General features: G+C 44.7%; 1 protein-coding gene across 6 annotated transcripts in view; it reads right to left on the reverse strand.

Annotated features, from left to right (window-relative positions):
- Arih2 (ariadne RBR E3 ubiquitin protein ligase 2) overlaps positions 1 to 15,052 on the reverse strand; it is a 56,488-nt gene continuing 41,436 nt past the window's right edge. For 5 of the 6 annotated variants that reach the window (XM_032910658.1, XM_032910656.1, XM_032910660.1 and 2 more), the window contains 12 exons: positions 13,356 to 13,419; positions 12,616 to 12,766; positions 10,793 to 10,914; positions 9,311 to 9,420; positions 6,886 to 7,003; positions 5,619 to 5,669; positions 5,502 to 5,523; positions 4,033 to 4,184; positions 3,546 to 3,689; positions 2,411 to 2,479; positions 686 to 769; positions 1 to 482 (listed from right to left, as the gene is read on the reverse strand). In XM_032910658.1, the coding sequence (XP_032766549.1) occupies positions 411 to 482; positions 686 to 769; positions 2,411 to 2,479; positions 3,546 to 3,689; positions 4,033 to 4,184; positions 5,502 to 5,523; positions 5,619 to 5,669; positions 6,886 to 7,003; positions 9,311 to 9,420; positions 10,793 to 10,914; positions 12,616 to 12,766; positions 13,356 to 13,419 (1,159 nt within the window). In that variant the 3' untranslated portion in view covers positions 1 to 410. Of the gene's footprint in view, positions 483 to 685; positions 825 to 2,410; positions 2,480 to 3,545; positions 3,690 to 4,032; positions 4,185 to 5,501; positions 5,524 to 5,618; positions 5,670 to 6,885; positions 7,004 to 9,310; positions 9,421 to 10,792; positions 10,915 to 12,615; positions 12,767 to 13,355; positions 13,420 to 15,052 lie in introns of all 6 variants that reach the window. The other variant, XR_004388829.1, reaches the window with a different exon arrangement.

A 15,052-nucleotide genomic window follows, 5' to 3' on the forward strand; every position in this document is an offset into this window, starting at 1 on the left:
TAAAGGGTGAAGCACTCCAAAGCCAATTTATTTTAGACGGGCTCCGTGTTACCTATGGTTTGCCTCTTTTCTTTATAATCGTACAACCTTTGAAAATTACATAAGTTGTAATGATCTAATACTATTAATAGCCATTCAGAAAAAAAGTTCCCTCCCGCCCAACAACCATCCAGGGGAAATTTAAAGTCCTCACTAGAGGCCAGCTCAACATGGCCTCTTCCCTGGTAGAAACAAAAAGCAAAAAGATGAGAAGAAAACAAATGGACTAAGAGGTGTGTTGCCAGTGTCTTTCAGGAGTGGGGCCCTGGCTGTTGCCTGGGTCGTGAAAGGCAGAGCCTGCAGCATGCAGTTCGGTAGCCGGGTGGCCTCACAGCTACATCTTCCTCACCCCGGCACGTCCACAGCCTGGTTTAGGTGTCGTGAAAATCCTTTAGCAGGGTTCTTCTCCGCTGCTCTGCTATGTGCATCTGGTTTTCCAAGTCCTGTCCAATCGACACAACAGGTTTTATAAGTTCCAATGCCAGAAGCGGATAGCACACAAAGCCACAGGCGGCGTATTGGACGCTCCAAGGAGTCTAAAGCTGACCTGCCCACCCTCTAAGGCAGCACCTTTAAATCCCAGCCCAGTGCAATCACTGTTAAATGACACCCTTCCCTTACCTGAAGGAAGGCGGCAGGCACTTACCCCTCTGTCATAGCTGTCTGCACGCTCAACTTTCCATGAAAGGTTTTCGATCTCAGCCTCCAGCTGAGCCTGCTGGTATTCAAACTGTATGGGCAGAGCAGGAGGGTCAAAAGGAGAGAGGGCTGTAGCCGGGCAGGGCCTGCAGATGGAGGGTACATGCAGCACCTCAGGCTCCAATTAGCAACTGACAAGCCTGACACTGTCCTCAGCATGCTTGTTACTCTTTATGCCCAGAGCTGGAAAACAACATCCAAAGAGCTTCCAGAAGAGAGAGCAAATGGCAAAGTAACATTTGCCGTCCACCACCAAGGGAGGTGAGAAGCTTAAAGCCATGGGAAAAGATGGTCCCAAACACTGGGACAGACATCACAAAGGTTAGGTTAGAATGGGTGTTGTCGAGACACTGTATTTACCCCACATCTTACAACCCCAGTCATGTGGTCATCTGGCCAGCAAAGCCTTACGACGGGGGTGCCAGTGCATCTCAGCTGGTGAAATACCTGCCTGAGATGTAAGGAGCCTGGGACTCAGTTCCCATGAACTGGGCGTGGCACACGCCATGGCACGGGAATCCCAGCGCTAAGGAGTATCAGAAGGCCAAGGGCCCCTCCTGGGTTATCAGCAAGTTTGAGGCCAGTCTGGGCTATGTGAAACCCTACCTCCAAAAATTACCAACCAACAAGCAAAAAAGAACAAACCAAACAGAACAGGACACCCTTTTAAAGACCAAACAATGTGGCCTGTGTGGTGTGGGCCTGTGATCCCAGCACTAGAGGCAGAGACAGAGTTTAAATTCGAGGATGCCTGGGCTAAGGTTTTTTTTTTTTTTTTTTGTACTTAGAAGAAAAAAATCAAATAGTAACCATACACTTGAGGAATAAAATGTTACACAAAAAGACTTTCCTCAGTCTTATTTGTGAGAGGAAAATGGAAACAGTTATCATGTCAAATGATGACACATTAAGGTAAGACATTGTAGCATTTTTGTAAAGAAGAATTCAATCTGGTAAAAGGTGAGAGGCCTGACAACCATACATTTGTGCCTTGGTTTTTGAGAAGGATTTGCTATAGTCTAGGCTGGACAGACAACTCAATCCTGGATCACTGGGGTTATGAAGTTTGTGCCTCTGTGTTTTTCTGGTGCTGAGCCTCACATATGCTGCTCTACACAAAGCTTTACTTCGATAACATTAGTTTTAAAGGCTAGAACATGAACAACATAAATGCTATGTTTCCCAACATTTAAGGAATATATAAAAATTACTTTTATCAGCAGCAGGAACAACCATATCTAAGAACAACTAAAGGAAATAGACAACTATAACATAAGGATGTGCATGATACGGCCACTGGCTATCCAAGTGATCATAGGCTTTTTGAGTCCATTGATCTTTAAATATCAAGGTTTAAGGGATCAGGTGCATCTGGCTATTATAGCATCTGAGGTTTATTTCAGAGATGCCCAGAGCCAGAAATATCTTTTTGCAGTAAGACAGTTTCATTGTGTTCTCCCAATGATATCAGGTCAGGACCATGTCCATCTGCAAAGTGCCTGTAAGAATGGGGCCCCTCTGGTTGGGGATTTAGCTCAGTGGTAGAGCGCTTGCCTAGCAAGCACAAGGCCCTGGGTTCGGTCCCCAGCTCCAAAAAAAAAAAAAAAGAAAAGAAAAAGAATGGGGCCCCTCTAAAGTTGCATGGAACAGCAGAAAGGCAGTGCTGGCTTACCAGCTTCTTCCTGGGACCGGATTCCATGTAGTATGCATATGGATAGGTATATTGCAGGGTGTATCGACACTGGAATAAGAAAGAAAAAAGTCTTATCTTTGATTCTACTTGACCCACACATTGGGTAGCTCTTACAATTCATACCCAACCATGCAAATGATGACTCTAGACATGTGGATCTAAAAGCAACAAGGCCAGACTACGGAGATGATGGACTACAGGAAGACAGGGAAACAGGAAACAAGACTGGCCACAGAACCACCACCCTTCATATTGACTCATAACCAGCTGCTCAGAACTTTTCTGTTTTTTGGTGGTCATTAAAATCTACATCTCAATACTTATCAATTATAGACTTTCTTTTCAGTTATCCATAAATGGAACAAAGAAGAAAAAAGGCTTTAGTTTTCTCTGTTGGCAGAGACAGTTAAACAAACTGCTCAGAAATCCTTTGGACATTGTACTGGCTGGTTTTATGTGTGTCACCTTGACATAAGCTGGAGTTATCACAGAGAAAGGAGTCTCCCTTGAGGAAACGCCTCCATGAGACCCAGCTATATATAAGGCATTTTCTCAACTAGTGTTCAAGGGGGGAGGACCCAGCCCCTTATGGGTGGTGCCATCCCTGGGCTGGTAGTTTTGGGTTCTATAAGAGAGCAAGCTGAGCAAGCCAGGGGAAGCAAGCCAGTAAGTAACATCCCTCCATGACCTCTGCATCAGCTCCTGACTTCCTTTGGTGATGAACAGCAATGTAGAAGTGTACACTGAATAAACCCTTTCCTCCCCAACTTGTTACTTGGTAGTGATGTTTGTGCAGGAATAGAAACCCTGACTAAGACAGACATCTGAGATTTAGCTCAGTGGTAGAGCGCTTGCCTAGCAAGCGCAAGGCCCTGGGTTCGGTCCCCAGCTCCGAAAAAAAGAAAAAAGAAAAAAGAAAAAAAAAAAGAGAGACATCTAGCAAAGGGCTAAGACTTCTGGTATATTCAGCACAGGGAAATGTGGTCCTGTAGACACGCATGCAAAGCTAGTCAGGGCACCAAACTCCCCCTTCCCCTTTCTTTCAGAGATAGCCTCCCACCCTAATGTTTGCAGCCAACAGGGACTAGTGGTAGAAAAGTGAGCTGGTGGATACCTTGGCCAACAGCTTGGCGGCATTCTGCAGGTACTGCCAGTCAATCCACGTTCCCAGATTGTTCATAACCCTCTCTTGAATCTTCTCGTGAATCCGCTGGTATGTTTGTGCCTCCAGCTGCAAGCTTTTGTTGTGATTTTCCCACTACAAAGCAGAGGAAGAAGGAAAAGGGTAGAGTTCCAGGAAGGTACAGAGGTTAGCACATAAGTTTAAAACAAACACTGGCTGGTAGGCCATGTCCACGGATTGCTCTGTCTTCTTATGGAGCACACGGGTCCTGACCATCACTCAACTAAGGGAGTACCAGGTCCTTCCCCAGCATCCTGCACAACTGAAAACCCACATCTGTAGAAGGCAATACCAAGCACGTGCAGAAGCTCCAGTCACTAACTTCCACATATGCACACAGCATCCCAGTGCTCTCATGTCAACAGGCCAAGTGGAGAAAGCCAACTCTGAAAGGGCTGGTGTAAGACAAGACACCTACCCTCTCAAAGTAGAACAAGTACTTCTTGAGGGCTTCCCTGGCCTGTGCTTGCTGGCTCTGGTTGACAATGTCAGGATTCTCCTTGTACCGACTACATTCATAGTACTCACTACCATGCGTCTTCCAGTCTCCTAGACACATCCAGCAGAAGTCTGCACAGAGAGGAGGGTGAAGTCATTTACCTGTACAAGACAACCACACACTCCTCCAAGGCACAAGCAGGAAAGTAAGATGAAGAGGTAACCCCAACAGAAACTCCCAAAGTTGCCTCTTTGCAGAGGGATATACAACTCTCATTCTTGTCACAACTCACTGCTCCCCCTAATTGTTAGGATAGCCAATGGCCTCTGAATTAAAAAACATACATGTTGCATGCCTTACTGTGCTGTACAAGGTCACTGCTCAGCACAGTCAACACTACTGCAGGAGGCAAAACTGTGCCCAAGAGAGTCTCATCTGGTCATCTAGAACACAGGCTGCCTATATAAACTGCTACCTAAGCCTCACAATTCTTGCTTGTCCTAAGACCTTTATACACAAAACTGAAAATCAAATTTCTGCCTTTTTTGTGTGTGTGCGCATATGCCCCTGTACGTATATCCTACAGGACAGAGGTCAATTCTGAATGTTGTTCCTCAGGTGCTTAGTAGTCCCCCCAACCCCTCTGAGATAAGCTCTAGGCTAGGCTGGCTGGCAAGAAGTCCCAGAAATCCACCTGTCTCTGCCTCTCCGACACTGAGCACTGAGATTACAAGTTGGTGCCACTACATATATACCTGCCTTTATTACCCGGGTAACAAATGGGTCATGTCACAATTATGAAATTGAGAAATTGTGTGCGAGACTATCTGAACGTATCTTCAATTTGTAGGAATTTGATGTGGCAGGAAGAAAAAGGAAACTACCGATTTGTAGCTCCCATAAACTGGTCCCAATGGATGAAAGAAATTGCTCTGGAAGAAAAGCCTTTTTTTTTTTTTTTTTTAAAGCACTGTGGCAAAGCTATATACAGCCTTTTCCGAAAGGCGACTTAAAAAAAAAAAACTCTAGTAATCCCCTTGACAGCTATCTGTCTTGGGAAAAGCCTTGACCTGAGTGTGCTGCCAGGCCTGTGATCCACGCACTTGGGAGACACAGGTGGAGGACTGCTGCAAACCCGAGGCTGTCCAGGCCTATACAGCAGATGCTGCCCACGAAGAAAGATAAGGAAACAGTCTTGCTGGATGACTTGGATCATGAGGTCACACCAAACGACAACTACATATGTTATCAAGACAGCAGTGGAATTATAACAGAATGCTCCCACCCCTCAAATCAAAAGTTGCTCTTAAGCCAGTTCCAGTGATCCCAAGTGATGGAGGTTCCCCTTTGATTCGCTGCTTTGTCATAAAAGAACTAAGAAGCAAGGGAGACGAAAGCACAAGAAACACAGACCATGCCCCTGGACTGGAGACCAGGCCTGGACTCACCATGCTTACACTTGGAGCATTGCTGTCAGAGAGAAACAAAAAGAAGAAACACATTTAGAAGAGTACTCTGACCAAGGCCTCCATGCTTGCACGCAAAGTCTACATGCTTCTACTCACCATGTGATTGCAGCCTCCATTCTTCTCGATACAGATGTTGCACTTGGGACACTGAGGAGACAGAAGGTGCTGTTAGGCTTACACATCATCAGCCCAGCTCTAAGAAACAGTACACACAACTCCAAGCACCCACGCCCAGTAGCTCATTGCAAGTACTTCAGGGGAGCAGTGCCCACCCCCCCCCACCAAATGTGGCAGGTTGCTGAGGCTGGAATAGCAATACAAGGAAGTGAGGTCAGCATGCTGGGATCTGAAACAACCCCACTGCCAGCTGAGGTCCACTAAGTCCTCCCTCATCTGTCCTTGGTATGACACTGCTCAGAGTAAACCCAGGTTGAGGCAGCAGAAAGCAGGCCTGCTGGGCGAAACTAAGTTCTGCTCAGCTTGTTGGACTCTGGCTTCCAGAAGAGGGTGTGGAAACTACCTCGAAACTCTTCTCACATGAAAAAGGACAGCTAGCCTAGAGTGAAGCAGTCTCCCCTCAGGGTGGTGCAGTCTGTGTGTGATTCTGACTGAGTCAGTGCTCGGGTGCACAAGGAACAACAACCCCCATCCCTCTTAACGTTAATGGACACTGAGACTGTCTGGGCTTGTAGTATATAGTCTTGCTTTTTATGAGCTATGCCAATTAACCACTTCACTCTGAGGACTATCAAAGCTTAGTAAATACCAATAAAAATCAGGGTCTTTTCCTAGTTAGTTCTTCTTCAGGCCAAACTTTTTTAAGTACTTTGGAATTTATTAACATAAATGCATCTGGATCTGAGAGCTGGTCAGAGGTTAACAGCACCTGTTGCTCTTGCAGGGGACCAGAGTTCAATTCCTAGCACCACATGGTGGTTCACAACCATCCATTAATGAATTCTAGTTCCAAAACATCCAAAAAACATACAAGTGGTGCACATGCATTCATAAAGTAAAAATATTATATTATAAAAAAATATTATATTATTATTATTATTGCTGTTGTTGGTATGTTTTGAGACAGGATTTCTCTATGTAGACAGGCCAGGCCAGCCTGAAACTTACAGAGACCCACTTATCTCTGCCTTTGGAGTGAGCAACCATGACCAGCTCTAAAAGTTAAAAAAAAAAAAAAAAGTATCCAAGGATAAAAATTGGTAAAACTATACCAAGCACGGCAGAGTGTCCAAAGCCCTAGCTAGGGACATGCTCTTCTCGCACGCTCTTCTCTAACCTATGGGGAGAGCCCTGGGCAGCATACTTAGGAAGGATCCAGTACAGGTAACATACAGTCAGTCCTTACGTCTTTAGTGTGAGCACTAATGTAGTTAGCTGTTTCGGAGTCATCCGCACACTTGGTGAGCCATTTCCGGATTGTGGCGCAGTCTGTGGGGGCGTGATACATCTGTCGACACTTGAAACTTAAAATTGGAAAAGAAACATGTTCAAATAGTTATCAGGTCAGGGTTTCCTTTCCTCTTGTTTGAATGAACAAATCCTGACTTAAGAGATTAGGCAAAATCCCTCTAGAGGTCTTTGGGACTTTATGCAGTAGGATAATAATGGAACACATTATGAATGCTTCTTCATCTCGAGCCCGAGATGCTCCTCTCAACAGGCTCACAGACGTTAGCTTCTCCTTAAACCCTCTGGACGGTTTGGATTAATTAACCCTTTCTGAAAGGAGTCACACAGAACCCAGTTTCCGTTTATCCCCCCCTTCTTAGTTGCTGAGATTAAACTCATGGTCTTGAATTTTGCCATGAAGCTACAATCCCAGCCCTAAGGCCATTCATTGCCCGCCCCCCTCTGTTTTGTGTTTCTTTTGTTGTTGTTGGAACTGGGCTTTTGTATCCTGGGCTGGTCTCCAAAGATTCTTTTCATCTTGTGACTGAACACTTCCAGAGTACCAGCAGTCCAGGCATGAGCCAACATGTCTGCACATAGCTGAGGGCCTTAAATCCAGGGCTTTATGTGCTATCCAGACACTCTACCAAGTGAGCTACAACTTTAACCATGAGCTCAGCTCCTTGAAAGGCAAGTGAGGAGGGAGAACCTTCACTCAGGTTTAAGGTAGGACTGAGACTCTGGGAAACCTCTCTACACCTTCTGGCTAGATGTGCACATAAGGATGCACCAATACCAGCACTGTTAAGTCTGAAGATACTATCGCATGTGAAGGAACTGAAGCTTAAATGGTAGGTGGCAGTGCACACCTCTAATCCCAGCACTTGGGAAGCAGAGGCAGGTGGATCTCTGTGAGTTCTAGACTACCGAGTCAGAGGACAGTCAGCACCACACAGAGAAACCCTGTCTCAACTACGCCCACTCCTCCCTCAAAAGAAGTGAAGCTTAAAACAAAACAAAACAAAACAAAGCTAGGACTCAGGTCCTCAATTTCCTTTCGTACAAGTCAACAGTGAAGGTCCCCAAGGCAGCGATTACTCAGTTCTCTGCTTTAAGAGGGAGAGTCCGCTCACGGTCCTGGGCGGCTGAAGGTGCGCACACCCATTCGCTGCGAAGCTCCTGTGAAGCCAGACCATGGATCGTCCAGGGAACTGCAACTAGGACAAACCTGGATCCAAACCATGGCTCTGCCATTTACTAGTAGTTAGTAACCTTGTAACCTGACTTCCTGACAGAGAACACTACGATGGTGACAGAGCAAATCTCACAGCTGTGATGATGCAGGGGAATGACTGGACAGAGGCTTGTCACTTGGAACTTACTGAATGAGGACCTCAGACGTAAAATTCACCCACAAATTAGTTTTACACAAGTCAGCCAGTGCCAGCAGGGTGGATCATGAAGTCAGTCCTAGCATTACTACCGCTAATGGAGGGCAGATCTTCCTACAAAGTTAGTTCCAGGTTAGCCAAAGTTACATAGCAAGACCTTGTCTCAAAACTAAACAAAATGAGACACACAATGTCCTGAGCTCAGCTCCTAGTACCATATAAGCCTTCCGTGGTGATGTGACTCTGGACTCACAGCACTGTGGAGGCACAGGGAGAACAGAGATGTTCAAGGTCATCCTTGGCTATGCTTTGAATCTGAAGCCAGCCTGAGCTAAATGAGATCTTGTCAAAAAATATAAAAAGATAATAAATTTAAAATTTAAAAGTTAGCTAAAAAAAAGTTCAAAACAGAAAGATGAAAAGTGTTGGGCTGGAGAGACGGCTCAGTGGTTAAGAGCACTGACTGCTCTTCCTGAGATCCTGAGTTCAATTCCCAGAAGCCACACGGTGGCTCACAACCTCTGTAATGGGATCCGGCATCCTTTTCTGGCACGTAGGCAACATATTAAATAAATAAATGTTTAAAAAAAAGAGAGGAAAAAAAAAGTGTGGAAGTCAAAAAGGTAGACAGTGTCTTGGCCATGAGTACAGCATACACCTAACATATTCCCCAGGAATCTGCCACTTCCTTGCCCTCAGAGTCTGTTCATTTGCCAAAACTACCTGGGCACAAACCTGGCTACCTAGAGCTGTACTCTTCTGGACAGATATTCCAACTCTCCCAGTCCTGTCCTCACAGACAGCAACAGGCTCTTTGGAGGAAGACGGGCCCTGAACCCAGGACTGCTCAGCATCCCCTCTCTCTCTCTTTTTTTTTTTCCCCCCCTTTTTTTTTTTCCGGAGCTGGGGACCGAACCCAGGGCCTTGCGCTTCCTAGGCAAGCGCTCTACCACTGAGCTAAATCCCCAACCCCAGCATCCCCTCTCTTACCAGAAGACCTCGTTGCACCGATTGCACTGCACTCGGCGAGCTCTCGGCTCCTGTACCCGAATAACCATGGGGCAGTCTGCACCAGGGCATAGCTGGAGCTGGTAATGACTCTGTAAACACAGCGAAGGAAATGATGAAGCGATCGGCTAACGGTTGCACCTCAGACGGACTGCTCAAGTGCCTCTGTACTCCAACTGATGGCTTACATCAAAAGACTAAACACGTTTAGGGTAGATGTTGTGAAAAATAGATATTAACTAATTATTACAGAGAATATTTCTTTAGCTTAAAACAAGGAGCTGGGTTGGGGATTTAGCTCAGCGGTAGAGCGCTTGCCTAGCAAGCGCAAGGCCCTGGGTTCAGTCCCCAGCTCCAAAAAAAAAAAAAACCAAAAAAAACAAAAAACAAACAAACAAAAAAAAAAAAAAAGGAGCCAAGGAGCTACCTTGCGCTCCTTGTTACCACTAGCTAAATCCCAACCCCACCCTTGTTATTTTACCTGTAGGGCTGGAAAAACATGTCTGTCTACAGCTCCGGATACTTAGCTACTTGGAAAACTAAGGCAGGAGAACTGCTTGAGCCCAGAGAGTTTAATCAAGGAGATCTGGGTCAACCAGGGAGAAGAGGTCTCAGGAAGAACATGTTTGGATGTGGGTTGGATGGTAACACAGTTCTGTTACCTGTGCATCTGACAGCTCAAGAACTCAGAGACGCTCAATAATCTATCCATGGTAACAAATTATACAAAGCAAAAGGCCTTGTGTCTATCCTGCATATCTGCAAGACAACGACCAATCCAATAGCTTTTAAATGAAGTCATAACAAAGGTGGAAATTACACTGTATAGAATCTGCAAAACTGGGCAGGTGGCCTAATACAGAACCAACCATGCTGGTATCCTGAAGAAGTTTTCAAATTGTTAAAACCCAAACAAAACAGCCCTTCTCTGGGCTGAATTGTACTGAAAAACAAATGGAGTAGCAACCCTTGAGCTAGGTCTGACCTGTGCTCACCCCTGAACCAAGATGGCTTGCTCAGCCTGCTCAGTCGTCTGTGTCTGCTGGACGACAGGGATGCCTGTCCACTCACGGCAGTGGAAACCAAGATTCAGGTAAACTAACGAGCAAGTGGTCTCACAACGAGGAAGCAACAGATCTTGGATTTACACAGCATTTTTTCAGAGCACAAGGTCTTTATCACAGTTTTTTAAATTAAATTATGTGTCTAGTATGGGGATGAGGAGGTATGTGTGGATGCATGCAGGTGCCTAGAAAGGCCAGAAGAAGGTGTCGAGATCCCCTGTGGCTGGAGTTACAGACGGGACACGAGTACTGAGAACTAACAAGGTCCTTCCTCTTCAAGACTCTAAAGTACTGAGCCTTTTCTCCAGCCCCAAGAGCTTTGTGATTTACCACTAGCTGTGACTATACTCATATGGTAGCCTCAGGAAGAGAGAGGGCAAAAGAACAGGGCCATTCATACCTCCACATAGTCCCTAAAGAGGTAGCGCCTGTATTTATCTCTCAACTCTTCGTTGGGAAGCAAGGGAAACACAAAGTCCTCTGGTGTTCGAAGTGGACAATCCTGAGCCATACATGAGATTCCTGTTGAACAAAGATAAAAGTGATGGCGGCCATACTGTCTTCTTCACCCCCTTACAGTACAACATACTCATCCTTCATGTTCCACCAACAAATTCTAATTCCATATAGGAAATTCTCTGTTCAAAATAGTTATCAAAGCTAGCACCTTTAATCCCAGAGGCAGGTTAATCTCTGTGAGCTGGCCTGGTCTACAAAGTGAGTCTATGATAGGCATGGCTGTTACACAGAGAAACAGTGCCTCGAAAAACTACAAAACAAGAAAAAACAAGAACTTATGCAAAGAGAGAAATTAACATGTTTTCATAATAATGTAATTACGATAGATACTGGGCTCAATTACCCAAATATTATAAGCACCACTAAATAAAATTAAAATGTTAGAGGTAATGGCTCATGTCTCTAACCCCAGCACTGGGGAAGCAGAGGCAGAGTTTAAGGGGAGCCTGGTTTACATAATGAGATCCAGGTCAGCCAACACTACATAGGAGTCCTGTCTCAAACAACAACAACAACAACAACAACAACAACAAATTATAGACTTAGTGATTAATACGACTAATGATTTTATTATATTATGTACATGAAATTATTACTAGTATATTCATATTTTGGTGTTTCCTTTTGTTGGAGGGGAAGCAGAATACTACTATTTCATATAGTCCAAACTAGCCTTAAGCTTGCCATGTAGCTGAAGGAGGCCTTGAACTCCTGATGCTTCTGCTTCTACCTCCAAATGTTGAGCTAACAGTGTGCCACCTTGCCTAGGTTAATGTCCTGAGATTCTGCAGATAGCAACGAACATTGCTCTTAGTATTATCAAGTGAGGGGCAACAAATACTCCTGCACCTCATAATCAAATCTGATAAAGGTTACATTGCCCCAAAGCAGTAGCTGGAATCAAGGCATGGTAGGCAGCTAAAGGACAGCTCCCTCAGCATCCCACCCTCCCCACCCCCTTACAGTTAGGAGCTTCTCTTTATGAGGTCTCAGCTGCCCTGGAACTGAATCTGTAGACCAGGCTGGTCTCCAATTCAGAAATCAGCCTGTCTGATTATTGGGGATTAAAGGTGTGCACCACCAATGATTAACAAAGGACAGTTCTCGTAAAAATGACATAAAATCATTTTGTACCCACACCAATATTTCTAAAACCTTTAATTTTCTCATTTTACTGGAGACTACAGAAAACTGTATTATTTAGACTGACTATAAAAATCTGTTACTCTTACAAGAAATGTTTACTTAAGTATATGAAAACAGACTGAAAGACAAATATTTTTTTTTTATTTTAAAATATATGTTAGCTGTCTTAGATACACCAGAAATATCAGATCTTTACAGATGGTTGTGGAGCCACCATGTATTGAAAAGGACCTCAGGAAGAGCAGACTGAATCTCTCCACCCGAAACAAATATTTTAAGGCTGGAGAGATGGCTTGGCAGTTAAGAGCACTGGTTGCTCTAACAGAGGACCTGGGTTTACGCCCAGCACCACATGGTGGTCACTGTCACCTATCACTTAGTCCCAGGGACCCTATGCCCTCCTCTGACCTCTGCAGGCACAAAGCACACATGGTATACACAGAGTTACATGCAGACAAAATACTTAATACATTATATACATAAAATCGAATAAAGAAATAAATGTTTTTCAAAAGCCCTTTTTTGTGAGAGCTGTATTTATTTTCAGTGCAGACTCACCTACACCGACACCATCTTTGACGAGGACTGAGCAATGCTGCTCCCAACAGCTTCGGCAAAACTGATGCTGGCAGGTCAGACAGAGCAGATTTTCCTTCCGCACAAACTGCATACACACTGCACAGTGGTGAGGGGGGTGGGCTGTGGGGACCTGGAGCGGGAGGGGAAGAGCAGGAGAGGGAGAACAAACACCACATAAGGTTCCCAAAGGCTGAACTGTAAAGGTCCTCACAGTCCACACTACAGTTTGCCAAGGGCAGTGGTTTTCTGTCCTTGGCAAACACATGCCCAAATCACAAAACAGATTAGCTATGAGGGTTTTCTGTCTTTGTAAAAGAGCTGAGTTAGGTTCCCAGTACACATATGGCAGCCCGCCCGTACCCATCTGCAATCGCAGATCCAGGGGTTCTAATGTTTTCTGCTGGCCTCATACACACTAGGCATCCATGTAGTACTACACATGCATTCTCATAAGCCAAACATTCATGCTTTAATCACTCAGAAAGCAAAGGCAGGCCCAGCAGATCTGAGTTTCAAGCAAAGCCTTGTGTATATGACATGACCTTGTTAAATTTAAAAAAAAAAAAAAAAATTGGGGGTGGGGATTAGGAGCAAACTAAGGATTGTGGGCATTCTATACGGCACCAAACAAGGCTGGTGCTGACACTGTGAGTCACAGAGAAAGCCATGAACGAACACTCAAATACAGCTAGCCGCTCACTCTAGTTGGAGACACTCACGTGTTTGGATAGATTAGGTTGGACTCGCGCCTCAACAAGCAGCTGAGCAGAATTAGACCTGTACCTGGAAAACAAAAGGCAAAACAGAGAATCACATTGGAAGACATTTTTAACTTTCAATGACAGAACAGATCATCAGGTGTTGTGGTTACATCAAAGTGTATTTTACCTTGTCAGCATAATGGTACGTGTCTACAACCCTAGCACTCAGCAAATGTGAGGCCATAGCATGTTTGAGGTTTTCTCTGATAGTTTCTTTACTGAACCAAATTTCCTTTAACTCAATACATTCTTTTCTTTGGAAGCTGGGCAGGGGCAAGAGGTTGGAGACAGGGTCTTTACTTTGCAGCCCTGGCTATTCTGCAACGCTCACAGATCTGTCTGTCTCTGCCTTTTGAGTACGAGATTGGAGGGGTATGCCACAATGCTCACTTGTTCCGTTTGGTTTTTAACATTTATCTTATATGTATGAAAATGTTGCTTGCACGTATGTATATATACAATCTGCATGTCTGGTGCCAAGCAGGCCAGGAGAGGGCACTGAAGTCTTTGAGACTAGAGTTACATGTAGTTACATAGAGTTACATGTAGTTACATACAGTTACATGTAGTTGCCAGGTGGTGCTAGGGAACTGGATCTGAGTCCTCAACAAGAGCACTAAGGACTCTTAACCACTGAACACATCTCCAGCCCTCAAAACTGTTTTCTGAGAGAAAAGATAGCTAACGAGAGAATATAAAATGCAAACACACTAAATAGAAAGCAGAATGTGTACAGCGTAATTTTGTTTATAAAGTTGTGAAATCATACAAATAGAAGATACTTAATTTTTAAAAAGAGATTTATTTATTTTATGTATGTGAGTTCACTGTTGATCTCTTCAGACACACCAGAAGAAAGACATTGGATCCCATTACAGATGGTTGCGAGCCACTGCGTAACTGGTTGCTGGGAATTCAGGACTTTTGGGAGAATGGGACTGAGCCATCTCAAGTCCCCCCAGAAGATACATAATTTAAGAGTAAAATAAGAAGCATGGGATAAGCAAAGAGCTCACTTAGCAGAGTGTTTGCGTCATGCACAAGGTGTGATGCCCTGCACCGCATGAACCTTGTGGCACATGTATGCACTTCCAGTATTCAAGAGGAGGAGACAGGAGGACCTACCATGCCCGATTTGAAGCTATTCCTGGTCTGTCAGAGACCTGAGGAAGCCACTGCTACTGACACGTAGTAAGTAAAGCCCAGAGGAGCTGCCAGACTTCCTATAGTTTACATAGTAGCACCACATCACCAAAGAATTGTCCACTCCAGCCAAGTCTCATGGCATAGATCTGTATTCCCAGCTACGTCAGATACAGCAGCAGGCAGATCCCAACAGGGTACCTAGACAACTTAGCAAAATCATATTTTGAAATAAAGGGTAAACTGGGGCTGGGGATGTGGCTCAGTAGGCAAGCGCTTGCTTAGTCCATCGAAGTGTTAAAGGCAGGTACCCACACCCAACCATTTCCCAACTTTTTTGGTGTTATGGGGAATGGTCTATTCCACACAGACATAGAAGATTAAATGTAAATCTGCTGCCAAACAACAGAGGTTTAAAAAGTATGAAGACACCTGAATAGTAACAAATACTATCCCAGCATTAAAACTGAAATAGAAGAGTATGCTGAGAGGTAAGAGAATATAATATGCTC

Source organism: Rattus rattus, chromosome 8 (assembly GCF_011064425.1).
Source record: "Rattus rattus isolate New Zealand chromosome 8, Rrattus_CSIRO_v1, whole genome shotgun sequence".
Classification (NCBI taxonomy): Eukaryota; Metazoa; Chordata; class Mammalia; order Rodentia; family Muridae; genus Rattus; species Rattus rattus.